Source organism: Podarcis cretensis (assembly GCF_951804945.1).
Source record: "Podarcis cretensis genome assembly, chromosome: 7".
NCBI lineage: Eukaryota > Metazoa > Chordata > Lepidosauria > Squamata > Lacertidae > Podarcis > Podarcis cretensis.
Window position 1 is genome coordinate 69,050,279 of NC_137176.1, and position 26,952 is coordinate 69,077,230.

General features: G+C 43.7%; 1 protein-coding gene across 4 annotated transcripts in view; it reads left to right on the plus strand.

The window, feature by feature from the left end:
- CPQ (carboxypeptidase Q) overlaps positions 1-26,952 on the plus strand; it is a 182,979-nt gene that overhangs the window by 141,300 nt on the left and 14,727 nt on the right. For all 4 annotated transcript variants that reach the window (XM_079984743.1, XM_079984742.1, XM_079984744.1 and 1 more), the window contains one exon: positions 11,472-11,673. In XM_079984743.1, coding sequence (XP_079840869.1) covers positions 11,472-11,673 — 202 coding nt within the window. The remainder of the gene's footprint in view (positions 1-11,471; positions 11,674-26,952) is intronic.

The window sequence follows — 26,952 nt, forward strand, 5'->3', positions numbered from 1 at the left end:
AATGAGTTTATTGCAGTGTCTTATTGCGAATTAGGACTATAGAACAGAGACTTAATAGCGAACCTGTTATGTTGCAGCTTCTCGTGAAGCTTGTTTGTATGCATGGACAAGTGCTGGTATGTGTGTGTTTTAAGCGAAGATAGCAGGAATTTTTCATCAAACAAAAGCAAGTATGGTGTTTCCACCCCCTTCATGTCAGCACTGTTATATGTTTTTAAGAGGTGTGCAGTCAGGGAGAAGGAAATAGTGCAGAGGGTCATGAAAAGGAGGGGAGATAAGAATAGATGCAGGCAACGGACGCCTGGGGCAGAGAATTTATTTGCTTTCTCAGAGTTTCTTCTGGAGATGCTTTGGCCTCTGTACTACTTGCATTGGCCTAATTCTTCAGGCAGTAACATCAGCTGGAGGTGTGGGGGGTCTAGGGAGAGAACAACCTGATAACCCCATTCTTTTGGTATTTGTCCACCAGTGCTAAAATGGGTGGAGGCACAGCATTTAAGAAGTCATAGCAAGTGTGATCTTAATAGAGCTTTCTGTTTCTACAGCATTTTTTCCATCCCTTTCAAATGCATTCTTTACACACTTAGCGATGCTGTAAGTCAAATGTGGAGAACCTATGGCCCCCTCTTCTTCTATTCAGTTTCTTTGGGCTATTTTTAGATATTGTGTTCTTGTGTACCCCTTTTTTTTATCTGCAATGCAGTTTATATCAAAACAACATGTACCGACAGGAGTCATACAGAAAAAGATAAGAATACAAATAATAATAATAATAATAATAATAATAATAATAATAATAACAACTTCCCTGAACAGGGCTGCCTTCAGATGTCTTCTGAATGTCAGGTAGTTGTTTATCGCTTTGACATCTGATGGGAGGGCGTTCCACAGGGCGGGTGCCACTACCGAGAAGGCCCTCTACCTGGTTCCCTGTAACTTGGCCTCTCGCAGTGAGGATATCTAGATTGCATTTCGTCCTCGTTTCTTTTCAAGCTACAAAAACTTGCAGATCTGCATATTTTATTAGAAACCTGAGCAAGGTGATTATCATTTCACTACACACGAACAGAGGGAGAGGTGAGAAAAGCTACTGCAATGCTATAATTAGCTGCAGAACTTCTAGACTTCCATGGTGACACACAAGTGTAGGTATTACTGCTGGCATACTAGTAGAAAACTTAACAAAGGTATCGGTATTTTTTTTTTGTCTTATGTACCGGTATGTACTGAGGAGACTAGCAAACAAACCAATTGCAATATTTAGCCACACATCTTGAAGGTAGGAAATACATCAACGAAAAAGGCTACCAAAAAAAGGGCAAAGATTTGCTAAAAATTAATAATAATAATAATAATAATAATAATAATAATAATAATAATAATAATTTATTATTTGTACCCCGCCCATCTGGCTGGGTTTCCCCAGCCACTCTGGGCGGCTTCCATAAAAACCAAAAATACACTAAAATATCACAGATTAAAAACTTCCCTGAACAGGGCTGCCTTAAGATGTCTTCTGAATGTCAGGTAGTTATTTATCGCTTTGACATCTGATGGGAGGGCGTTCCACAGGGCAGGTGCCACGACCGAGAAGGCCCTCTGCCTGGTTCCCTGTAGCTTTGCTTTTCGCAATGAGGGAACCGCCAGAAGGCCCTCGGCGCTGGACCTCAGCGTCCGGGCAGAACGATGGGGGTGGAGACGCTCCTTCAGGTATACTGTGCCAAGGCCGTTTAGGGCTTTAAAGGTCAACACCAGCACTTTGAATTGTGCTCGGAAACGTACTGGGAGCCAATGTAGGTCTTTCAAGACCGGTGTTATGTGGTCTCAGCGGCCGCCCCCAGTCACCAGTCTAGCTGCCGCATTCTGAATTAGTTGTAGTTTCCGAGTCACCTTCAAAGGTAGCCCCACGTAGAGCGCATTGCAGTAGTCCAAGCGGGAGATAACTAGAGCATGCACCACTCTGGCGAGACAGTCCGCGGGCAAGTAGGGTCTCAGCCTGCGTACCAGGTGGAGTTGGTAGACAGCTGCCCTGGATACAGCTGCCCTGGATATGTTAATTTATACATATAGATGAAATTTAGAAATAACTACTATGATTTATGTGGAAAAGTAGTACATCCACCATGGTGGGGAAATCAGTGACTAGATTATGTTGGTACCAGCTCCATCTGCTGCCTAGGTGCAAACTGTCAATGGGTAACACCAATACCTCTTTCCCTTCTTAGGTTTCCCCCCCCCCCCCCATTTATATTTAAATGGGAGTTAGAAATGATACCATTTAAGGCAGGGGTGGGCAATCTTTTCCCCAGCCTGATGCCACTGAATTACAAGTCGCATCAGCCTCAGCAAGCACGGTCAGTGTCCAGGGATGGTGGAAGTCATACTTCAACAACATAAGGGGCAAAGATTCTCCAACTCTGCTTTAAAGAGAGGTTGCCTTCAAACAGAGGACTATTCTCTGACAGCCCATTAAACATGGCTAACCCAAATAGCATGGTGAAGAGCACATCCCCAAATGATGGAGATATTCTGATTGAAGGTAATATTCTCCTTATATTTGCATTGGGAAACCAGGTGCATGTGACTTGTTCATGCTCAGCTTGGCCTCGATTTCTGTGGCTAGCCCAGTTATGACACTTCCTTGAGTTTTAAAGGCTATAGCCAGGGTGGCAGTTGGCGAAACAGGAAGATGCCACCCCCGTACTGGAGTCACATGGCTTCGGCTTCTGAGTCCTGGTGAGATCTTGTGAGAGGCCTGCAAGATCCCACGGAGGTCTGTGGGGCTCTTACAAAATTTCACTGGAACCCAGAAGCCACTGTCTCACTTCTCCGGCAGCTATGGTGGGATACACCCGCAGAGGCGCCCCTTGAATTCTGCTGCCTGAGGCAGCTGCCACAGTCTGATCACAGATGGGTCGACCCTGCCTACCAGATAGATGCCGAAACCACAAGAGAGCTGCTTACCTTCAGTGCCAAATCTAAGCCATTAAAGTTGCATGAGTTGTAAATGAGTTGTGTTACTGAGGGCTTTTTGTATGCTGATCTTAAACTTGCAGTACTACTGTCAGTGGTAATGACAGTATTGATCAAGCATTGTATTTCAGGGAGAGGGGGTCAAAAGTGATTTAAGATATACAGCAAATCTGTCCAGATGCTTCTGCTTGGATGTAAAAATACAGTAGTTAAAATGCAAGCATTGTAATCATGTGTTGTGTTTTATTAATACTTCATAATAGCAACAGCATTTAGCACAAATTGCTTTCAGGGCCACATCCAGTCCGTGAGCTGCCTGTTAGCCACCTCCATATTAGACTAATAAAAAAATCACTCATGTGGGAGAGGTTTTGGGTAGAGAGAGAAGTGAGCAGCCAGAATTGGTATTGTACATGGACACATTTCCACTTTGAATTCTTAGGATGCTTTCAAATGACCTGTTTAAAATGCATGTCAAGTTCTAATATTAACAAAAACTCACTTCAGATCTGAACAAAAAAAGGCCAAATGTCGAATTCAACCATATTGAAGCAATGGCGGTTGATGGCTTCCTGGGAGCTGAGAAATAATAATGCATAACAAAAGTGCCAGTTCGTGAATTTTAACGACCTGTTAATTACTCTTCTTCTATACCTTGCTTCTTGGCTTCCTGGGGCTAGGAGAGAGCTGTTCTCTACATTTGCAACACAGGAAGACCACACCTTGTTGCTTTCCAATCTACAGAACTTATGGAAAGCATAATAATAATATTACAGTTCTTTTACAGGGTACAAACATTTACCACCAGACTCCACCATTAGCACTTCTATATTCCTGCATTTATTTTGTACATTTATATCCCGGTGTTCTTTCATCATGTAACTCAAGGAGGCATCGATAGGTGGACTTCCATTTATGCAGACCCAGACTTGCTTAAATTCAGGAGGGCAACTCCTTCATTTGTCCTAGATGACCCTTCCAATTCTACAATTCTATGGTTATGTTCTACCTTCATTGTCGGAGGCAATATGCTTCTGAATACCAGTTTCTGGGAATCAAACATGAGGAGAGTGCTGTTAATCTCATGCCTGCTTGCAGGCTTCCCATAGGCATCTGATTGACCACTGTGAGAACAGGATTCTGGACTAGATAGCCCTTGGAGCCGTCTTTGGGCATAAAAAGTACTACAGGTATGCAACATCAGCACCAGTAAAAAGCCTCTGTGTTGGCCAGAACTGGTGAACCATCCCTTTGAGGGAGGGCCATAGCTCAGCCATTGAGCACCTGTTTTGCAAGCAGAAGGTCCCAATATCATTCCACATCATCTCTGTTAAGTTGTGGGCGAACATATCAGATGACACAGCGATTCTTCAAACAGCTCTTCTTTATTCTGAGGCCAGAACTGAACTGAGCTGAAGGGCTCAGTCAGTACCTTGTTACTGTAACAACTTTCTAAACCTATCCAATCACTGAATGTCACTTTCGATCCTTCATTTGCATACAAACTATCCAATCACAGAACGTCACTTTCGATCCTTCATTTGCATACAAACTATCCAATCACTGTACGTCACTTTCGATCCTTCATTTGCATAACTATCTACAGTATCCCCCTGCTGGCCCAGGGTGAGAACTACAGTACATAACAATCTCCAGGTAGGGCTGGGAGAGACTTCTGCCCAAAACCTTGGACAGCTTCTGCCAGTCAGTGCAGACAAAATGGAGCTAGATGAATCAGTTGGTCTGTAAGGCAGCTTCCCATGTCCTGCCTTTGTATGGTTGACAGAACTGTGCCTTCAGCTTGCTGTCCTCCATTTTACCAGATGATGCTGCCAATCTTGGGGCCTTCGAGTGGAGAACGTGCCCTCCAGATTTGGATATGGCTGCAATGCCCACAACCCCAGCCTGGCCCTGTCAGCAGGCATGCAGAGAGTTAAGTAAGCTATACCATTTGACAAAATGTGTTGACTTATTTCCCCCACCCTGCTGTCATGTACTGTGGTGAGAGTGTCACATTGTACAGTCAGAGGCAGGAGCTCAGATCGTTGCCTGACGAAAGTGATTATCTCAGTGGACTGATATTTTAATGAGCTTGCATATTTGAATGAGTCCTCCAATATGAGGAGAGACGGAGGAAACAGCTGAGCCCACAGTTAATCTTTGGCTCATACAGTCACTCTTGACTTAAATTACCTAGGAGAATATAGCCTGATCGGAGCTTGTTTTGACAAACAGCAGTTATTTTTTCGCCGTCTGACAGGAAACGAAGGGCAACACAATTCATACAAATATACACTCTTAATACATTTCTAAAGTGTTTGCTGCCTCTGAGCTAGCAGAAGCAAAAATGCTTTCTGAAGGGGTTTGCGTTGCCTCACACACACACACCCCAGCAGAGTTCTTATACCTCACAGTTATTCATTCTGCTGAAATAAACTCGTAAGGGATGGTCTTCAGGAGGCAATGAACCCACTTTTCACATCTGAGATCTGTTTTGCCTTTGTGTGTCCCCCCCCCCCCCCATACTGGTTTCTCTCTGCAGAAAAGTTCTGTTTTTAAGGCATCTCCCAACATATGCTCAAAATTAACAGTTACAGTAATACATGAGGAATGATGGAGGGATGGGGTGGGTGAGGGGTGTAGCCATATCATGTGCTAAGGGTGGTTCATGTTCTTGGTTTCATATTAGAAACATATGCAAAGCATTACAAAAATGGATAACAATGAACTGATGCCGTGTTGCCAATAGCCTTCAAAAATCTACCATAATAAAACATTCTCTCTTTCTCTCTTTCTCTTTCTCATAATCTGTCCTGCTAAGTTAATATTAGCACTGTGAGATCCTTGGTTGCTTCTCCCACCGTTGTGAGATGGAAACATATTATTTTTCATGCAACTCTCATCACCCAGGCTCAAATTGGCCCCTAAAAGACATCTAGCTGTCTTTATTCAGTTCCTGTTTTCATGATTTATATGCAGAGATAATGTTTTAAAGTTGTGCTTTACAAGCACCCATAATAGCAACATATGAGACAGATCCTCAGACTCTCATGACAGTGAGTAACTTTGTGAGCCGTGTGTGGTGCTGTATACACCATTAAAAAGCAGGCTTTTCCTGACAGCACTCACCAAATGGTAACAGGGTTTTTTGCTAAACCCACAAATACATTACTGTGGCACGTAAGGTTGCTTTTTAAAAAAAAAAATCAGAGTAGTTGCTCAGTTTTGTGTGTGTAAAAGCCTGAATTTTGGGGCTGGTTACCAGATTTATCACTTCAGTAAAACTGGTAAGGGGAATTGTAATAGATGTCGGTAGCATAATTTTCACATGCTTGAAGCATGTAACCCCCACAACACACACACACACACACACACACACACACACAGCACACTAAGAAGTTAGGTTGTCCATGTCAATTTCCCAAATTCAGCATTCATACAGAGCTACAATTTCTTCAGTTGCCATTCCACACACCGAGGTCTCGCTCCAAAGGCCTGGCGATTCCCTCACTGAGAGAAGTGAGGTTACAGGGAACCAGGCAGAGGGCCTTCTCGGTAGTGGCGCCCGCTCTGTGGAACACCCTCCCATCAGATGTCAAGGAAATAAACAACTATCTGACTTTTAGAAGAAATCTGAAGCCATTTTTAGGGAAGCTTTTCATGTTTGATGTTTTCTCGTGTTTTTAATATTCTTTTGGGAGCTGCCCAGAGTGGCTGGGGAAGCCCAGCTGGATGGGTGGGGTATAAATAATAAATTGTTGTTGTTGTTGTTGTTGTTGTTGTTATATAATGAAGGCATGTGTTGGAGGGCCGGGATCAAGGCCAGCTAAGTCATGAGTTGAACTCAGACATTCATCTCAGGTGGCCTACATGCTACATGCTTGACCAACAGAAGCCTCATATGGAGAGCAACATCCTGCCGCAACCATGTGACGCTCCTTCTCCTCCATTCTGCCACAAGGTGGGCCCTTCTTCAGAGCAGTGCATTCTGGGTGAAGCAAGTGAGAGACTGCCTGTGCCGCCACTGCTTTGACACAGCGGCTAGAAATTTTGTTTAAGCATAGGCAAAAATGAAGTTTAGACAAAACGTCTAGCCGTTGCGGCAGCACAGGCGGTCTCTCAGCTGCCTGGCCCAGAATGCAACTCTCTTGAGGAAGTACGCTACCTTGCCTATTTAGACCACGGCATGGAGGAGGAGGTGGAAAGATGGCTTCTGCCCTTGCAGTGGCAAAATCGGGGGGGGGGGGGCGCGAGGCAGTATGTGCGGCAGCACTACTAACCACTAACATCCAGGAAGGGAGGAAGACGAGGCAGAAACAGCAAGAGAAGAGATAAGGAGGAGGAAGGGGTGGTGAGGGCAGCCGCCGCCACCTCAGCTAGCACAGATTCCCGGGGTATAAATAATATATTATTATTATTATTATTATTATTATTATTATTATTATTACAGATATCCATTGGAACATCTGTATGAGGTCCCTTTGCATGTAACTTCTTACAGTCATTCTCACAAACGTGTGGGTTGGGGGCAAAGATTGCGCCACCTCTCATTGTTGTCATGCTGTGTAAATGGACAACGGAGCAGGACTCTGAGCTATGAACTAGAAAGTCCCCACTTCAGTTTCATTTCAGCCATGAACGATGTATGTTGGCAAGCAGGGAGGTGGTATGCAGTCCCTAAATTAACATTTGGGCAGTCCCTAAATTAACAAGTGGGATTAAAAAAAAAAGGTTGACAATCTACCTTAAATCGTACCAGTTTGCATTCTGTCTTGATTATTGATGTAATGCACATACTGCTCTCAAGTCTCTAATGCACATACGGATGCTAAGTATGACTGTCATCTGCCAATCAGAGGTTACACCCACCTTCTAGAAAAGAAGGCGCCGGTACTGCGTACCCTTCAGTACCCCGGTGGGGGGACACTTCCCACACCTCACATTTAAAGCACTCTTATGCCACTTTGAACAGCCATGGCTTCTCCCCAAAGCATCATGGGAACTCTAGTTCTTTAAGGGTGCTGATCTCAAAGACCTACAATTCCCAGCACCCTTCACAAACTGCGGTTCCCATGATTCTCCATGACTGTTAAAGTTGTGTTAGTGCTTTGAATGTATGATGTGGATGTAGCCAGAGTTGTTGCAGCGTAGCTCCCTCTCTATATGGCACTCTGGTTTATATGCATTTCAGATTTATTGTGATGTTTGGAATGCACCCCAAGCATTTAGAGAAAAAGAGATTATGCTACACAGTTCAAACCTAGATTCTTAAGATTCCACGCTTCTTGGAAGGGGATCATTTCTAATTCTGTGGCGTTCCAGTAGAATGGCACTTATTTCCTGGCCACTAGGCAAAAAAAAAAAAAAAAAAGTATTATATCTTTGGGACTGTATATGACTTCTTCTGTCATCGATAAACAATAGCGTTTTTGCAGCACACGGATGGAACAAAAGCTAGATTTAGCAAGTGACACGCGCACAACACTTTGAAATTGAGTGGCCTACTTCACAAAGGATGGACTTCTATTTGGAGGAATCCCCTGTTTGAATGGCTGTCTGGTCCTTTAAAGATAAAGAACCATAGGAACAGATAACAGGTCCTTGAAATTGCAGGTCCTTGAAATCTAGAATTAGCACCTGGCCATCAGACTGTTCAGTCGTCGTCCCCCCCACTATGGTGAGATGCATTGCATTTCTATTAAAATTATAGTAGTTATTTTTAAATTTGCACCTCTACATATCAGTCAGCATTTTATGCAAATGTGAGCCCTCTCTTTTGGTGATGCGTTTCCTCTTTTTCAGTGATATGTAAGTGTGGCCACCATACCTTGGAAGGCTTTAAGCTGCACAGCCATATGCTGGGATCCAGCTAAGGCTTATGCCATTGCCTAAGGGCTGTGATCTACTAGGTGAAAGGAACAGAGCCCACTTGCCAGGAGCACTCTTCAAGAAGCACACATGCACCCCAGTCTCCTAGTTGGAAATAATAATTGAGGAAACTTGCCTCATTGCCATAGAGGCATCAGCAACCCACTTTCACTCTGACCCAGCCAGACTTCATCCCTACCTTCCAAAGGATCTTAACCAATGGCTACTGAAATGCCAGTTTGGAGATGACAAATTTGGGTGCTTGTGCCACAGTAAACGGTGGTGTTAAAAAAAAAACCACCAACCCAAACACCTCCTTATGCTGTTAAGAGAGATAAGTTCTATGTCTCCTTAACCATGTCTGATTTATGGCTACTACAGTGCAGGGGTGCACAGAACGGCTAATTGCCTACCTTCCTTTTCGAAACTGAATATACCTGCTTGGGTGGTCAGAAAGGAAAGAATGAAAGAAAATGAAACACCTAAAGCCAGTCTTCAAATTAACCTCTCAAGGGGTCCGCAGATTTCAGCGGAGTATATTCTTCCGTGATGGAAGTCACTCGATTTGGTAATAACTACTTGCCTCAGAATATTATTGCAAGGCTGATTTTAATGAATGTTTGTGTAGAAGTTGGAGGAGATATGTGTGAAGTACTTAATTATATCTCAGTGATTGTTTAATAAGTGATGCCAGAAATATTGTGCATGGCCCAGAAAAGCAAGGGGGTGCTCATCATTTATTTTACCCGGTGCAATCTTCAAACTGCTTCACAATGTCTTTCCTTCTGCCCTTTTCTAGGTTACAGCCTTCCTGTCTGATCCGAAGGCACAGACGTGCAACTTGTCAATGTTATTTAATAACAATAATAATTTAGAGACATTCCCTATCAGTAGCTCCCCACAGTCAGCCTGACAGTGACTTTCAGATTACCCTAAATTAAGAAAAAGAAATGGGAGATTTGTCAATGGTGCAAGAAAGCAAAGCTGCCTCCCAAAGTAGGAAAATGTTTTTTAAACACAAAGAGGGCATTTTTGGTGTTGGCACCTCGGCTGTGAAATTCTCTCCCTAGAGATGCTCACTTGGTGACTGCTTCGGGGTCATTTCAGTGCCAGGCAAATGCTTCTTTACATTGTCTTAAGGACTTTTAAGATGTACCTCAGCCTTACACCCTCCAGATGTTGGGCTACAACTTGCATCAGCCCCAACCAGGCACCAGGTTGTGGGAGGCTGTTTTAAATATTATCACACACCACCCCAATCTCTGAGCAGTGCAAAATTCCAGGGGTTCAGGCACCTACCCCAGATTTGGTTTCCTCCAAAGGAGAGACAGCGGGGACTGTGTTGTCTTTATAATATATGGTTTATTGACATGTATATACAATCTGTCCCTATGGTGCAGGGGCTCACAGCATTAACACCCCAAAGAGGGTCTTGCTTCTCCCACAGCCACAGCTTTGGATTTCACCCACAATCAGGCATGGCTCTGTCTCTCAGCTGCCTAGCCTGCAGTCTGCAGCCTCTACCATCAAAGCTCGCATATACACCTCTGGCCTTTGTGTTTCTAACTAATACATAGTTTAATGGGAGGAGCACCCATTTGTCCTCTGGCACCAAACCACTTCCTTTGTTACCTTAACAGCCTATACTTAGGCCATTACCTCACCAGGAAGCTAGCCTGGCTATTCCAAGAATTGAATCCATTCCAGAAACTGAATCCATGCTGGATCCAGGAATTGGAAGGGACTCAAGCATGTAGACTACCCTTCCCAATTCACAACAATATTTTAAATTATTCTTCAGATCTGCTCTTGTATTGTTTTACAGTTGAGTTTTGCATCATGAAATTTTATTGATGCTGCAAGGCTTTTACAGTACAAGCCTCCCAGAGAATGTTCTCTGTAAATAAGTATGCAAGTAAATAATAAAGCAAGTTTCTCTTTTCGCAGCTCTTATGCCAGAATCTCACACTGCTGTTTAAACTCTGAGGCTTTTCAAAAGCCACTTTGCAAGTTCAATAATGCTGTTCAATAGGCTGATCTCTCATAACAACTATGTCACACTGGCTGAGCTCTTCTGCATTGCATCCATTGTGCTCTCTTACTCGTAACACCTTATTCAAAGAGCCTCACATTGTAATCCACACATAAACCCAATAAAATAGGTTGTTTATTATCCTTGTATGGCAGATGCAGGGTGGACACTATGAAACACAGCACTAGGGACATGCAATGAAGCTGAATGATTAAAGATTGAGAAGTTTTTCTTTCACACAGTGCATAGATAAACTATGGCATTTGCTCCCACAAGGAGGTAGCGATGGCCACCAATTTGGATGGTCTTCCTTGAAGACAGATGGGTAAGATGCAGAGGGGATGAGAAAGGAGGGAGCACTTCAGTTAGTCTCTCGTCCATGTTCCAACAAGGCCCAATTCGTTGAAGCGGCAGTGCTGCATATGAACTGAGCCCTAGCCATTACAATGCTGTCATTCTCCACTCAAAATTTCTGGTTCACACACATTTCCTGTCTAACTGCATGGCAGGTAGTGCAGGAAGTGAAACGGTTACCAAAACAATGTCCTCCTTAAAATTGGTCTTTGCAGACCCAAGGTTTTCACTTTATGTCTTTCAGGAGAACATCTCCAACTTTGACATGGTGATGGAGTCTGATGAGGGAACATTCATGCCCACCGGCCTGGCTTTCACAGGCAGTGATAAAGCTCGTGACATCATGAAGGAGATCATGAAGTTGCTGAAGCCCATCAATGTTACTGATGTCTTTGAAAACGGTGAAGGAACAGACATTAACTACTGGATACATGATGGAATACCAGGTGAGATTCCTGAATGAGTTGTGGAAATTGCTCAGTTGTTCCTACTGCTTTCCTCTCTTTTTCATTTGTCTTCCTTTGTGACAACCCCAGGTTTTGACAAAGACTTTTCTTGAACAGCTCCGTACCAGAAATGAAACATGTATACATATCCCAGAGCTAACCTACAGAAGCTTGGGTATAACGTGTGCTTGATCTTCTCTTTGGAAAAGTTATAGATGATGTGTGGGCAGTGTGCCTACAATCTTCTTTTAGGCTTTAGGCTTTATAATAATCTTTCCTAGAGCAGTGGACTAAAAATAGCAGAGCATTCCCTCTGCTTAAATGTAAGTGGGGGCAGACACACAAACCAAAAATAATGCATTGAAATACAGTCTGTGTTTCCTCCATTAGTTGCATTAGTTCACACTCCCCACTGGGCGCAATCCACTCCTGTACTTCCAGTTATAATCATAAGCTTTATTTACATACAACAGAGCATGAATGGAAGGAAGGAGGCATTCTTTCAGAAGAGGGGCTCCTTCAGAGAGTCATGGGACAATCTCTGAATGCATCCCAATTTCAGCTAACTCCGTCCGTTTAAGCGTCCGTTTAGAAGTTCTCAGCATTCTCTTTCACTCAAACCACCAACCACTGTTTCTAACATCTACACCCATCTACCCTCTCCCAAAAGCCCCTCTTCAGATGTTCAGCCTCATGGAATGAAGGGGGAGCAGGAACGAGCCATTGGCTCACCCGCTCCATCACATCCCCATCATTGACCATCGTCTTCCACATGTTGAGGAGATGAACTTCTGCAGCAAGGAGCTTTCCTTACTCTTGGAGGTTTGCTGCTTGGTTTAGAATGTCAGAAGATCAGGGTTCTAAGTTGCACATGGAGTCTCCATGAGTATAGAAGACCTCCCACTGCAAACATTCGGCCCTCCAAGTAATGGAAGGCAGCAGGGCCAGGCACAGGGATGATCAGGACTAGCGTTCCCACTCTCCCTTATGAAAGTCTAATCACATGGAGGTTGCCAATGCCTGAACAGGGCTTGGGAGTCTCATTACAAAACAAAACCAGAGCTATCAAAAGGCCATCCCCCAAAAATCAGCTCCTGTTGATAAAACACCATTTGACCACCCCACCCTCACCTACTCAGTGGTTTTACGCAAACCTTTTCTACTGCATTATATCTTTAGGTATTACAAAAGGTTTCTCTGTTACGATCATTTTGTCATTTTTCTTCTGCTGCTTTTATCTCGAATCCTTCCCACAATTTCATTTGACTGTAATATTTTTTTAGATAGTCCACGAAAGGTCTCTGTTCTCCATAAAAAAGTTCATCATTTTGATCTCTTCATTTCGCTTTCAGCTTTGCCATTTCCGCATAGTCCATTACTTTCAAAAGCCATTCCTCCTTCGTTGGAACCTTCTTTTCTTTCCATTTCTGTGCATATAATATTCCAGCCGCTGTTGTCACATACATAAATGACCATCCTGAACTATTTACCTGCAGATGAAAGTTTACCAGCCAGCAATTTTAACAGCCTATTTCCTTCTCCAACTAGCCCTGAAACGTTTCCATGCGAGCTCAGCTGCATCAAGCAGCGTGGCTGGGCAGCTGCCATGGTCCCTTCTTCTCCTGTTCCACTTTGCTGCTACTTTTTGCCATACTTGTTCAGGGTATCACCACTGCCTTCTTCTCTCCATGCCCAGTGTGTGCTGCAGGGAGGTCCCACTTGTCTGCTGGTCCACTGGTAGTGTAGATTTATAAGATGCAGTTTGGGAAGATGAAAGAAGAGCCACAGCCTCCCAACACAATGGGGAATCCCACAGGCAGGGTAGGGGTGGGGGCGTGCCAAGGACGCACATCAAACTTAGAGCCACCTCAATTAGAGCCACCTCTTCCCTCTCTAATGCTACAGTACACAGTAAGTGTTGGAACAATGCATGGAGTAGCTGCTTTGTTTGTCTGGCAGACCGTCCTCAAAGGGCTCATGTTGCTTCAAATTGCACCATGCATATTCTTGTCCAAGAGAAAAAGCTTTGAACGTCTTGGCGCAGTTCACATGCCGCTCAGCTGTGAACAGGCCAGGGGAATACTTATGGTATGTAATACCACGGCAGCTAATTGTACGTATTCTAACAGCTTGCACGATTGCATCCAATTTAAGCATGCCGTGAAATGTCAACACTTCATCATTTCCATTTAAATATATTCCTGAAAATTCGCTCTACTACTTCGATGAAAGTCAATTTTCCCCCTTTTCTTCCCTGTTCTTCTTTGTAATCTTACGGAATAGTCTTGCTATCAACAAGAGCTATTTGGTCACAAATTCAAACACAGGAATTTAGTTCTTTTATAATTCACTAATTAGCTGTGTTAGGGTCATGCAGCTTCTGCTCCCAGTTTTAAAATCTACCTCCTCCTCTTTTGGCACAGGCAATTCGTCTTTCCCTCTTTTCACAGTTATCAGACCTGCAAACCAAATATATGTTTTAGCCATGGGTCTCTTTTGCCTATTTTCCTAAGCCTATTTTGCACCATACATTACTCAATATTTTGTGTGAATAGGATGAATTATATAGGTGAATTGATATAGGATGGATTATACAGGTTTCAAGAAATGCCCAGAGCGGCTGGGGTAACCCAGTCAGATGGGTTGCATATAAATAATTTATTATTATTATTATTATTATTATTATTATTATTATTATTATTCAAATAATAATAATATTGGTGCACAAATAGAGTGGTACCTCAGGTTATATACGTTTCAGGTTACATACGCTTCAGATTACAGACTCCACTAACCCAGAAATAGTACCTTGGGTTAAGAACTTTGCTTCAGGATAAGAACAGAAATCGTGCTCCGGCAGCATGGCAGCAGCAGGAGGCCCCATTAGCTAAAGTGGTGTTTCAGGTTAAGAACAGTTTCAGGTTAAGAACAGACCTCCGGAACGAATTAAGTACTTAACCCGACGTACCACTGTATAATCAATGTTTAAATTTGTTGGTTGTTGTTGTTGATTAAATTTCTGTGCTGCCCTTCATCTGAGGATCCTAGGGTGGTTTACAATATAAAAACACAAAAAGTAGCATAGTAACAAAAAAGAACCCAATACCCCCTCAAACAGTTTAAAAAGTTATATTACACTCATAATCCATCTTTCCTCCAAGGAGCTCAAGGTGGTATTCATCATAGTTGCCAAGTCTTGGGGGCCGGGGGCCCTTGCTTGTGGTGCAGTGAGGGGGCACCAGTGGAGGGCGGATTAGGTTGAGCCCGCCCCCAATGTTTTGTTCAAGATGGCACTAGTATATATGTTTCTGCCCCTCCACATTTTATCCACAGTGCAACGCCCTGTGAGGGAGGTGAGGCTGACAGACTGTGACTGGCCCTAATGAGCTACATGCCTAAGTGGGGATTTGGACCCCGGTCTCTCAGATCCTAGTCCAGCACTCTGACTACAACACCATTGTCATCCTTGCATCTAACTCATGGGCAGCATTTCAGTCCTCAAACCACTTAATCTGGGGTATCTGATCTAACAATACTGTACACTAGAGATATATGCAGCTATTTTGCTCCGTAAACAAACATCTTCAGGCTAGATTGTTCAGCCACATTATGAATCAAGTGTCATTCTCCAGAAGAAGAAAAGAAGTTGATATTTTGAACATGGGTGGGTCATCAGCAATATAGAACTGTAGAAATATTTTTTTTTTATTAAAAAAACCACACACATTCTTTCCAGGGTGCTTGAGGTTTCAAGACATCAGGGGACCTGGGAACTGCATATCTCATAGTTCCTTGCTCCATGAATCCTCACGAGATCATTAAAGGTGCACTGAGTCCTGGAATATGTAGCTTCCAGAGCAGTGGTATCCCTACTAAGTCCTCAAATGCCTTGGGAAACCATATCATTCTCAGAACTGGGATGCTGCAGCTGCAATGTCCTGGGTACCAGGGATGAATGGAAGGTTTGCAGAGAGACCTTTTGGTCATTGCTGCTGTCCATGAGATGATGTTTCAGTGGAAGGAAGAGGCTTTAGGGCTTGAGAGAGGTTGGCATATTCATGGGGACTGAAGATGGATTCAGGACATGTACTCTCAGTGTAGTCAGTGGGGGTTCAACAGGACCCCCAGATTGGTCGGAGGGGGATGCTATTTTTAGATATTTTGGAGAAACAGCTTGGTATACCAAACCAGCTCCAAATTGAACCCAGGCACATAATGCCCATCAAGAAAATTCACTCAAACCTAAATAAGACTGCTCAACAGTAAACACAAAGAAAACCATTATCAGTGGACCAGATCTTTTTGCATTGCTGAAGACGACCTCATTATAAATCAAACGCTCTTTCTGTAAAAGTACAAAAAAATATATATTCTGTTCTCAATTTTAAGTGCTTTGTAATATGTGTATATGGGTGGTCTTTTCCTTTCCAGCAAATGCAAACCAAATGCCATTGCATTAAATAAAATCATTTAAAACTGATGGCCTTTTGATTTGTGCAGAACATCAGCCCCATGAGACATAGCTTCATTATAGGGAAATCTACCTCAATCAATGGCCTTTGATTTGTTTTTTATTTCTGAACTTTGGTTGGGTCTGGAGGGAAAGTTATTACTTTCCCTGCGGACCCAACCAAAGTTCAGAAAAAGATAGAACTCCATATATGTTCTAACCAACCGGCACAGCTCATCGCTTGCAATGAGAATGTGATGTTGTGCATGTAAAACAATCTTGCTTGCTCAGGGTTCTTGGTAGGAAAAAGCATGCTGGGACCCCAGCTAGACAAATAGTCTAATATTTACAGCAAGCAAACAAGGCATTAGATGTGAGAAAAGGAAGCCTGTTCCCTTTAGTGTGATCAAAAGAGTCCTGGAGCAAGGTGTAACTTGATGAACCAAGAAGATTACAGGCTATTGACTACAACTTCCAGATATTGGTCGGATAGGTAATGACTCAAAATGCTGCAGGGAAGCTAGTAATGTTAAAGGTGAGCAGTTCACTGTGGTATGAACAAGTCTATTAACGTTGAACATCTCCTCCTTCCACAAGGAAACTTCTCCAGCAGAAAGGCACAATAACCTCGTGACCTTTTATTCATCCGATAGGCCTTTCTACTGAGACCACAGTCTAGTGCTGTTGAAATGGTTACATCCCACCTCAGAGGAAAGAAGAGATAAAGCAGCTGTTAAGCATAATTTTCTGCCTCTTAAGTAACAGGTACTGCTAACAGATAAAAGGGAATTAGGGTTCTATGGAAGGAATTACTACGACTTCTCACAGTGACGTTTATTCACATATTGCATTTTTATCTCATCCTTCCTCCAAGGGCAGGAGTAGGGAACCTTTGGCCTCCTAGGTATTGCTGAACTACAATTCCCATCAGCCATAGCAAGCTGATTGGGCAATCCCATAGTATCCTATTGGACAAGGATGATGGGAGCTGGAGTTCAGCAGCATTTGGAAGGCCACAGATTCCCACAGCTGAGGTAAGAGTTGCGTTCTAACCTTGAGTACTATGTCTGCCAATGGTGGTCTTTCCAATAGGGAAAGGATGGCTAACTTGTGAGTAACATCTGGCCACACAAAGTGATCCCCCAGCCTCAAAGCTTTATCTGGGAGGTAAACGACTCTGCCTGCTCTTTAGCTATCTTCTCTAAAGAGCAGGCACAGGGATCTTTTATATCCAATCCTGGTGCTGAGATCAGGGATAAAGTCCCCTGCCTGCTCTTTGAGAGTAGCTATCTTATCCCATCACTACAGTGCAAGAGGCTGGAAATGCTGGTGGGTGGGTGCTTCTGTATGTATGTGTGCATGAGTGTGTGTGTGTGTGTGTGTGTGTGAGAGAGAGAGAGAGAGAGAGAGAGAGAGAGAGAGAGAGAGAGAGAGAATGCTGCATGTCTGGTGAGTGTGTGCAGTGTTGGTGTATTCCTCTGTTGTGACAAGGGGGGCTTTTGCTCTCCATCTCTGGGTTCCAGAGCCTGTCCTTCAGTCGTGTAATGCAACCTGTTTCAGAAGCTCAGCCAGGCAGGTTCTTTTCCAGTTTAGGGAAACACTCTTTTGTCAACTCTTGGAAGACACGATTCGGACCTCTCTCTCTCTTCTCAGAGGTTTGACCGTACAATGTTCACCGTACAATGGTGTGTACAATTGGACTAGGGGTTCTAGGCTAGTCTCCTAGCCAGCGTGGTGTAGTGGTAAGAGTGGTAGACTCGTAATCTGGTGAACCGGCTTCGCTTCCCTGCTCCTCCACATGCAGCTGCTGGGTGACCTTGGGCCAGTCACACTTCTCTGAAGTCTCTCAGCCCCACTCACCTCACAGAGTGTTTGTTGTGGGGAAGGAAGGGAAAGGAGATTGTTAGCTGCTTTGAGACTCCTTAAGGGGAGTGAAAGGTGAGATATCATGTCCAACTCCTCCTCCTCCTCCTCCTCCTCCTCCGCTTCTTCTTCTTCTTCTTCTTCTTCTTCTTCTTCTTCTTCTTCTTCTTCCTACATGTTCCTTGTAAATTAGGGGGAAGCTTCTGACCGGCTTAGAGAGCATGATGGTCATACGTGAGGTTGGCACCCTCCCCCCCACAATTGCCCTTGCAAGCTTGAGCCTCTGGCTCTAATAGTTCTACAAAAAAAATTCGCTGCACACCACTGCCACAGAACCCTTTAGGCTTCCAGAGCTCTCCCAGGCATTCAGGGCCCATCTCTTGGTGCCCACCTGTACCACCAGCAGCTGCGTTTGAAGGCATGCACTGACTTTACATTACCTTAGTACGAAGAGACCTGCTCCCCTTTCTGAATGATTCTAATCCCTCTGTGCAATGTGGCTTTGCCCCTCTTCACTCTTGTTTGGGGTGTAGGTGGGGACAGGGCCCACTGGATTTTAATCCCAGGGGGCAGAGTGCAGTGAATGTCAGCAAAAAGAACCCTCAAGTCTATAATGCTGTGCTTAAGCACAGTGCCCCAGCAACATGCTGAAGTTGCATCATTCACAGAAGGATCGACATGCTCTTTGCAAGTACTTGACGAGCAGCAACTGAAGTCCAAGGCCAGTTTATTTAAACAAGGACATCAAATAGTTGTTGAAAAACATGAATGTTCTACATGCAAGTTCTTGCCCATGACTGAGGGTAAAATGTTCTAGGGCAGATAATCAAAGCCTGGCTCAGCCTTGACATTTTCAGTTCTTTTTCTATAAAATCACTATAGATAAAATACAACCTTTATACTTCACTTTTATAGAACTAAATTATTATTTAAAAAAAAAACAACCAGAACGATCCATACAATGGCAAGGCATGCCAACATGTCTGTGTTGCTGGTGTTCTCCATTTTTAAAATAAGGTCAGCTTGGACTTCAGGTCAGCATTTTAGTGACACAGCGCTTTTAAGAATGGAAAAAATAACAGGCAAGTTTTGAAAAGTTCCCCTAAATAGCACTCATTTCCCCCTGGCACTCATCATCACAATGGGTTTGCTAGCTAGGGGGTCAAAATGTTCTGGCATGTGTGCCTCTTAAAAATGTAAACTCAAGTGTCTGATGAAAGGGGTTGCATTCTGCACAACCCATGAGCAGCTGGATTTTCTTGGGGGGGGGGGAACGGGTCATTGGGAAAGGCCGAGATAATTATTATTTATTATAGCATCTTTCTAAACCAGGCCAAAATCAAGTGAGCTGCTCACAACCACTTAGTTATCAGTGCTGAGCAGCATTTGTTTTTTTTTTTTGGTGTGTGTGTGTGTGTTTTTGATTTTTTTTTTATTAACCGGCCAATCACATCGAATCAAACCACATCACATAAATTCCAAATTACAGTGCCGAATTTTTAAATTTTGTTGGGGGGTTCCATACTTCCAGATCCGAGGAGGGATTCTGATCTAATCATTACTTCTGCATTAATGTCCAAATCAGTCCAAATCAGTCCAAATAGATGTTCAAACAGTCCAAACAATATTCATAGTTCTTTCCAGTCTTATCTTGCTGTTTCCACATCACTTCTTAATCAAATATTTTCTCTTTGTCCTTTATGGTCTCTCCTGATGGTCTCCTTAAGCCGATATACACCAGTAATGCTCCTGCGTAGATTTCCCGTCGTGAACCTCCATCCAGATGGTTCCCATAAATCATCACCTTCGGAGATAAGATCACTTTTTCCCTTGTAAATTCATAGCTCTGTCGTACTTAAAGCCTCTTTGATGAGTCTCTCCCACGATATTCACTGTCCTCCCAGGCTTATTCCTCAGACAGAGCTTCCCAAGATGGCGACGACGACATTTTTAACTGCGTCAGAACAAAGCTCTTATACATTCCACAGTCTTCTAAAAACATACTTTGATTCGAAAGTTTATCTCCACACAGCCTTAGATTCACAGCTTAAGTCCTTAAAACCTCATTTCTGGCTTTTGACTCTTGAAGGGAGGGGATTCTTGGGGTTAATCACATAAGTAAAATAAAACGTTTTTCCCCCTCCCCCATCAGTCTTTGCCATACCGTATCTTGACGTATCTTCTCATAAATTAAATCTTGTTTTTCCAGAGACCTCTTTGTTGCAGTATTCACTCCTCCTCATTTCCTGAAGTATGTGCTTTTCCTTCGTGCCAAATCGTTTCTTTTGAAGTTCTCGCAGCTAGTGGCGCAGGTCAGAGATGGCGTCCAGGAGTGCCGACCCACGGGAGGGTTTTGTGCCTAATGCCCCCATCCCCCTCAAAAATTCGGGGGTGGTATCGGGCACAGCAGGCATACGGCCCCACTCACCGTCTTGAGTGGGTTTAGGGAGGCTAATTACTCCCAACATAGCCTCCAAATACCTCCCGTGGGTCGGAGAGATGTTATTGTCGGCCATCTTCCTATGCGCCCCCTAGTGGGCCCCCTGCTGAGCAGCATTTGAACAAGGGCCCCTTCTGAGCTGGACTGACCCTCATTTCGTCTGCATCTTAAGCCAGGCATTGCTAGTATGACTAGCAACCATGCCTAAGTTTTTAAAATATAAATAAACACCAAGCATTGGGGTGGGGTGGGGGGCAATTTTAATCAGGACTGCAGAACACGAGGAGGAGAAGTTTAACCCTTCTCTCCCCAGCCGCACTGGAAAACCTCCATGCACAACACTTAGCCTTAAAACTGTCTTTGGTGCCAATGTGATTTCCTCCCTCTCGGGCTAATTGCCTTGCGGTGATGGGGTTTGTGAGTGCAACCAAAATTATGATGGTGAAGACAGGGCCAGTCACTGTGACCCCCACTTTTCATCCATATGATTGTTAATTGCAGGAGGGGGGAGTGCCTAGGGGGGCTTTAGATGTACTTCAGTTAGGCCTGATTTTGGCATTCATATAAGTAATATAATTAATGATACAGGGCTTCTCATTTTCTTTTGCTAGATGACAACATGATCTAGAAGTATTCACAATGCTTATGTTTCCTTTGAAAGACAAAAAATATTTACCTAGAAAACCTCACCTTAATAGGAAGGTTCTAATTTTAAGAATCAGATTTCCACATTGCATTTCGCAGCTATTAATTTGGTTTAGGGTTTCTAACTTGGAAAGAAAGCTACATTTTTCTAGTATCTTGAAAGTGAAGGATTTTGCGGTGAGGTGATGTCTGTTCCAGCAGACTGCAGGTCTGTATCGTTCTCCAAAGCAGCTTCCTCAAGAATTTGTGTATGTATGTGTAAGGAGCCTATGTTAACCTCGGAGATTATAAATTCAACCTTTCATCTAGTACAGCTGTCCAATATAGTTTTCTGCAGTGCTGATAGAACCTCACCTCCCGTTCCCTAAACAAACTCAGTCACATGGGTTATGGGAAGAGCAGTTTTATTTCCAGACACTGTTTACTGAAAAAACTTGGTCGTTTTTTGGACTTTGTTGTCTTACGGACAAAATAAACTAGCCTGTACCAAACGGTTTTGTGAAAGTTTAAACAAGAATCTTGTGTAACTTATGGCCATCCTTGAAAAAATGTGTTATAATTCCAATAGCAGCAACATAAATAGCACTGAATGAATCAATCATTACCATTTATGAATGGAAATGCTCATAACCACATAGGTTTTAAAATTATTCTGAAGGGAATTAGTTTTGAAAGTAGCAAGCATGCAACTTTGGACCATCATTATAGTCTAAGGAGTCTAGCTAAGGTCTAATGAACAATAAATCTGCAGTCTTCACATTTCCATATCAGTTTGCATTTACTTTAGTAAAAAAGTTAATTAGCATTTTACCATGAATTTTTCTTGTTGTACCCAATTTTGTATGCTATTTGGCCTAATATTCACACTTTTGCAAAACGTATTTTCCCTAACATTTATATCTTCTCCATTATAATGCATTTTTATGCATCATGCAACATACAGTGAGGAGGGAAAGTATTTGATCCGCTGCTAAATTTTCCCGTTTGCCCTCTGATGAAGAAATGACCCGTCCATAATTTTAATGGTAGGTTTATTGTAACCGTGAGAGACAGAGTAACAACAGGAAAAACCCCAGAAACCCAGAAGGCAAAAGTCAGAGATTGATATGCATTATAATGAGTGAAATAAGTATTTGATCCCTTTGCAAAAGGATGACTTAGTACTTGGTGGCAAAACCCTTGCTGGCAATTGCAGAGGTCAGATGTTTTACAGAGGTCACACAGCTGAAAGGGATCAAAATAGGCTACAATTTTATTGACTGCAGATGAAGTGGTTTGGCATAAGCATTGGGTAAGAGTTTATTTCTGGGCTGCCTACCGGAAATGACGTCAGGATCCACCCAGCAGCGGGGATTCCTGTGACTTACATGAAATAGGGAGGGGTCGCCACAGGAATCGCCACCTCTAGGAATGCTGAGGCCCAAGTCTCCCACCTGGACAAGTGGACAGAAGCCACTCCATCACAGATCCCTTTAATGAGATACCTGTTTCTGGAGAGGAAAGCAGGGGTGCAACCCCAGCCCCCAACCAAGGCTAAGGTTACCCAATGCCTAAACCACCAAAGTTGTGACGATTGCTATGAGGTAGGCAAAACCTCCAAGTCATAGCCAATTCACCTGTTAGGCAATTTCCTAACTGACTGCAAAAATACAGTGAGCACCGCAGCCATAGCAAGGTCAATTCAATGAGTAAATGCCCGAATACTGGAGTGGGTGGGTTGATCCAATGAAGAAGAGCTGGGTGTCGGATGCTGGGCGGGCTGCTTTAAATCCCCTGGGAGTGGACCGGAGGGTAGCTTGATTGTTCCCTCAGACCAGACCAGCCCTCCACGCCAGCCTGTTGTTGTTTAGTCATTTAGTCATAGAATCATAGAATCATAGATTTGGAAGAGACCACAAGGGCCATCGAGTCAGGATCCACCCAGCAGCGGGGATTCCTGTGACTTACATGAAATAGGGAGGGGTCGCCACAGGAATGCCAAGCAGGAAACACCATCAGAGCACTCCTGACATATGGTTGTCAAGCCTCTGCTTAAAGACCTCCAAAGAAGGAGACTCCACCACACTCCTTGGCAGCAAATTCCACTGTCAAACAGCTCTTACTGTCAGGAAGTTCTTCCTAATGTTTAGGTGGAATCTTCTTTCTTGTAGTTTGGAACCATTGCTCCGTGTCCGCTTCTCTGGAGCAGCAGAAAACAACCTTTCTCCTTCCTCTATGTGACATCCTTGTGACATCCTCTATGTGACATCCTCGTGCCCAACTCTTCGTGACCCCATGGACCAGAGCACGCCAGGCACTCCTGTCTTCCACTGCCTCCCGCAGTTTGGTCAAACTCATGCTGGTAGCTTCAACAACACTATCCAACCATCTCGCCCTCTGTCGTCCCCTTCTCCTTGTGCCCTCCATCCTTCCCAACATCAGAGTCTTTTCCAGGGAGTCTTCTCTTCTCATGAGGTGGCCAAAGTATTGGAGCCTCAGCTTCAGGATCTGTCCTTCCAGTGACCACTCAGGGCTGATTTCCTGAAGAATGGATACATTTGATCTTCTTGCAGTCCATGGGACTCTCAAGAGTCTCCTCCAGCACCATAATTCAAAAGCATCAATTCTTCGGCGATCAGCCTTCTTTATGGTGCAGCTCTCACTTCCATACATCACTACTGAGAAAACCATAGCTTTGACTATACGGACCTTTGTTGGCAAGGTCTAATGAACAGCCTGACATGGAGCAAAATTTCAAGCCGGGAGCATGAGCCTAAGCTCACGCTTTGACAAGGAGAGACCTCAAAACACAACCCTGCATCATTGGCGGGGGGGGGGGCCGCTGGCCATCCCACAAAGTTGCCGCACCCCTAAAAGGGGGTAAGCAGACATGTGAGCAAAACCTACCCCAAACCTGCTCATTAAGCCTGGCCCCCCTGTGCAGATCCTGTGGCTGTTTCGTTTTTTTCTATTTTTTAAAAAATAGTTTAACTCCACCTACTCCCTGTGATTTACTGCTGGCTTGCTCCTGACAGTAGTTTCATCTGTAAAGGTGAACTGCTTCTAATTTATCTCCCATCCCAAGTGAAAAGACGGACTAGCAGAATTCCGCCTGTGTTGCCTTTGATTCAAACCAGTGTTTACAGCCAACACATTTGGTTAGAAGAAGCTAGATGGGTAAATACCTATTTGAGTGAACTGTACTATGAATAAGTAGGGTTGCCGTACATCTGGAATGCTGAAGTTGACAGCAGTGTCTGGGTGGAAATCGGGAAAGTGTCTGGGAAAATCCAAATGTATGGCAGCTCATGTCGGCAGTGCCATTTCTGCCGTTTTCCCATAAAAATAGCTCAAAAACAGCTTTTCTTTTGAGATTTTGCCCAAAAAGCTCAACACCTTTGCGGGGGGGAGCTCAACAACCTTTCTGTCCAGATTTTCACTGTTTGAAATATGGCAACCCTAGAATAAGTGTGCCGCTTTGAAGTCGTACCAACCGCTGCCTTTTAGTGCTTATTTATATAATTAGTCTTGCCTGAGCAGCTGACAAGTTGGTGCTGTGGTGCCCATCAGCTTCTTGTTTTAGAAACAGCAATTCAGTAAACACAGCAATCCCACCGCTTTCCACCTCAGCCCATTCTCTACATACCCCCCTAAAAGTGTAACATAAGTACCTTCTGTTAGCCCAAGGAGCAGACGCTAAAAATACAGCTTGATTCTTTTACAGTATATTTGAAAGGAACTGTTTACACGCGAAGGAACTTCCCTGAAATTCATTAGGCAAGTAAATCCCATAAGCAATCTTTCTTTCTTTTTTAATGACCTACCCAATCTAGTTTATGAATTGGCCAGTTGAATTCTGAATGATTGAAAGCTTTACATAGACTTAGTAAATCATTGGAAAGCCAAGATCTCCTACAAAGTGCATATTGAGTGTAGAAGCTGCCTGTGTACTGTGGCGAATATGCCTGGAAAGGATTGGAGCCTTCCTGGAAAGGCTGAGCCTTGTTGGGTTGCTGTCATTAGCTGCCAGCTGAGGGCTACTCTACACAATCTGCTATCCCAGGCAGATTCAACGAGCGTCTTCTTCTCCACAGTGCTACCGCTGTAGCATGCGGCACTGTGCATAACAGTCTTCAGAACCACAAGTAAGGTGGGTTTTTAAAATTTGTTCTTTGCAGCAGCATCCAAGACTCACAGGAGTCTCAACAGATCTTGGGCTTTCTTGGGGGGGGGGGCTACATCAGCAAGTGTAGCTCTCATCCCTTTTGAGCCAGAGATAGACCAGGGTAACTCTTTCCCCCAGCTCAGCTGGCATAATTTAAAATGGCATAATTTAGGCTAGCATATATTTCCAAAAAGAGGTGTTCCAGGGGAGTGTTCTTTCTTCTTCTTTGGCAATCACTCGTAGCCGAGTAAGATTGTTTTCCATGAACACGGCCTTAACAGTGAGTCTGTAAGTGACTGTGGAGGCCAATTCTGGATCCACACATCCTTCCACAGTGGGGACATAGGTTTCCAGGCGAGAGTTGATACGGCGAGGGTTTGCCAAGTGTGCCTTCCTCTTAGCACGTTTCTCCCTTTCGTCCTGAGTTTGAGCATCTTCAAAGTCCATGACACCTTTGGTAAAGGCTGTTCTTCAATTGGAGCGCTCTCAGGCTAGTGTTTCCCAGTTGTCGGTGTTTATACTACATTTTTAAAGATTTGCCTTGAGAGAGTCGTTAAATCTCTTTTGTTGATCACCGCATTACGCTTTTCATTTTTAAGATCGGAATAGAGTAGTTGCTTTGGAAGACGATCATTAGGCATCCACACAACATGACCAGTTCAGGGGGGTTGTGGTGGTGTGGCAGGGATGGGACAGAGAAAGGAGAGACTTACACCTGTTGCAAACTCTGTTCAGCTCAGTCATGTGACCTTTGGCCCAATCCTGAAAAATCTGGCTCACACCCCTCTTCCAGCTTGGCTGGCAATAGCTCATCCCAGAGGCTCCTGAGCAGAGTTTGGAATAAGAATAATGAACACCTGTGAAGGTTATGCTGTGGCTAGGATGGCTCTGTTTTACTACATTTCATCCTGCTTTTTAGACAGTTAGTGCCTCCCCAAATGGCTTACAACAATCAGTAAATGACACAGTCCTTGTCATCAGACTAAAAATATGGGTAGCAGGGGAAAGTGGCCTTTCCAAAACAAATGCATGAAAAATCTGCATGCACATTGTATGCATTTGGGACACATTTTGTGTGCCCCCTTCCCAGAAATAATGGCATCAACAACAACAACAGCAACAACGTATTACCCACCCTATTTCCTAAGGTGCCAGGGTGGATTACAACAATTAAAACAAAATCCGGACATTAAAACACAATATTAAGCAATGTTGAAAACAACTTAAAATTACAGAAATAAGTTGAATATACATCTCAAGTGTCGAAAGTCGCTGTAAAGAGCTTTTGCAGTGCATTCCACCCCCCCCCAAAAAAAAAATTTGCATTATTTAATGTAAAAGATGTCTATCTTTGTTCACACTTTGTGGACTGAAATTGCACTGCAACGTCCTGAGGAATGTGTATTCCAGTTGTTAGCTGCTTCCCAATCCTCTGCAAAAAGCAGGCTGAACAAATTCCACCTCCAACCCTAGCTTCACAGCTGAGTAAGGATTTGAATCCAGGTCTTCCTGATTCCATGTACAGAACTAAATCACTTCGCACCATATTATTCTGAGCCCTGCAGCACAGATTGCTAAGCCAAAGCTGAGAAAACATACCTAGATGTGTGGATACACTGTTAGGAACCTAGCTGTTTTCGTTCTGTTTTGTTTTTTGCAAACACAAGTGACAGGTATGTGTATTTTCTTTAGCACTCGATCAGCTTCTATGAGCCATCCTGTCTCCCATAAAATTAT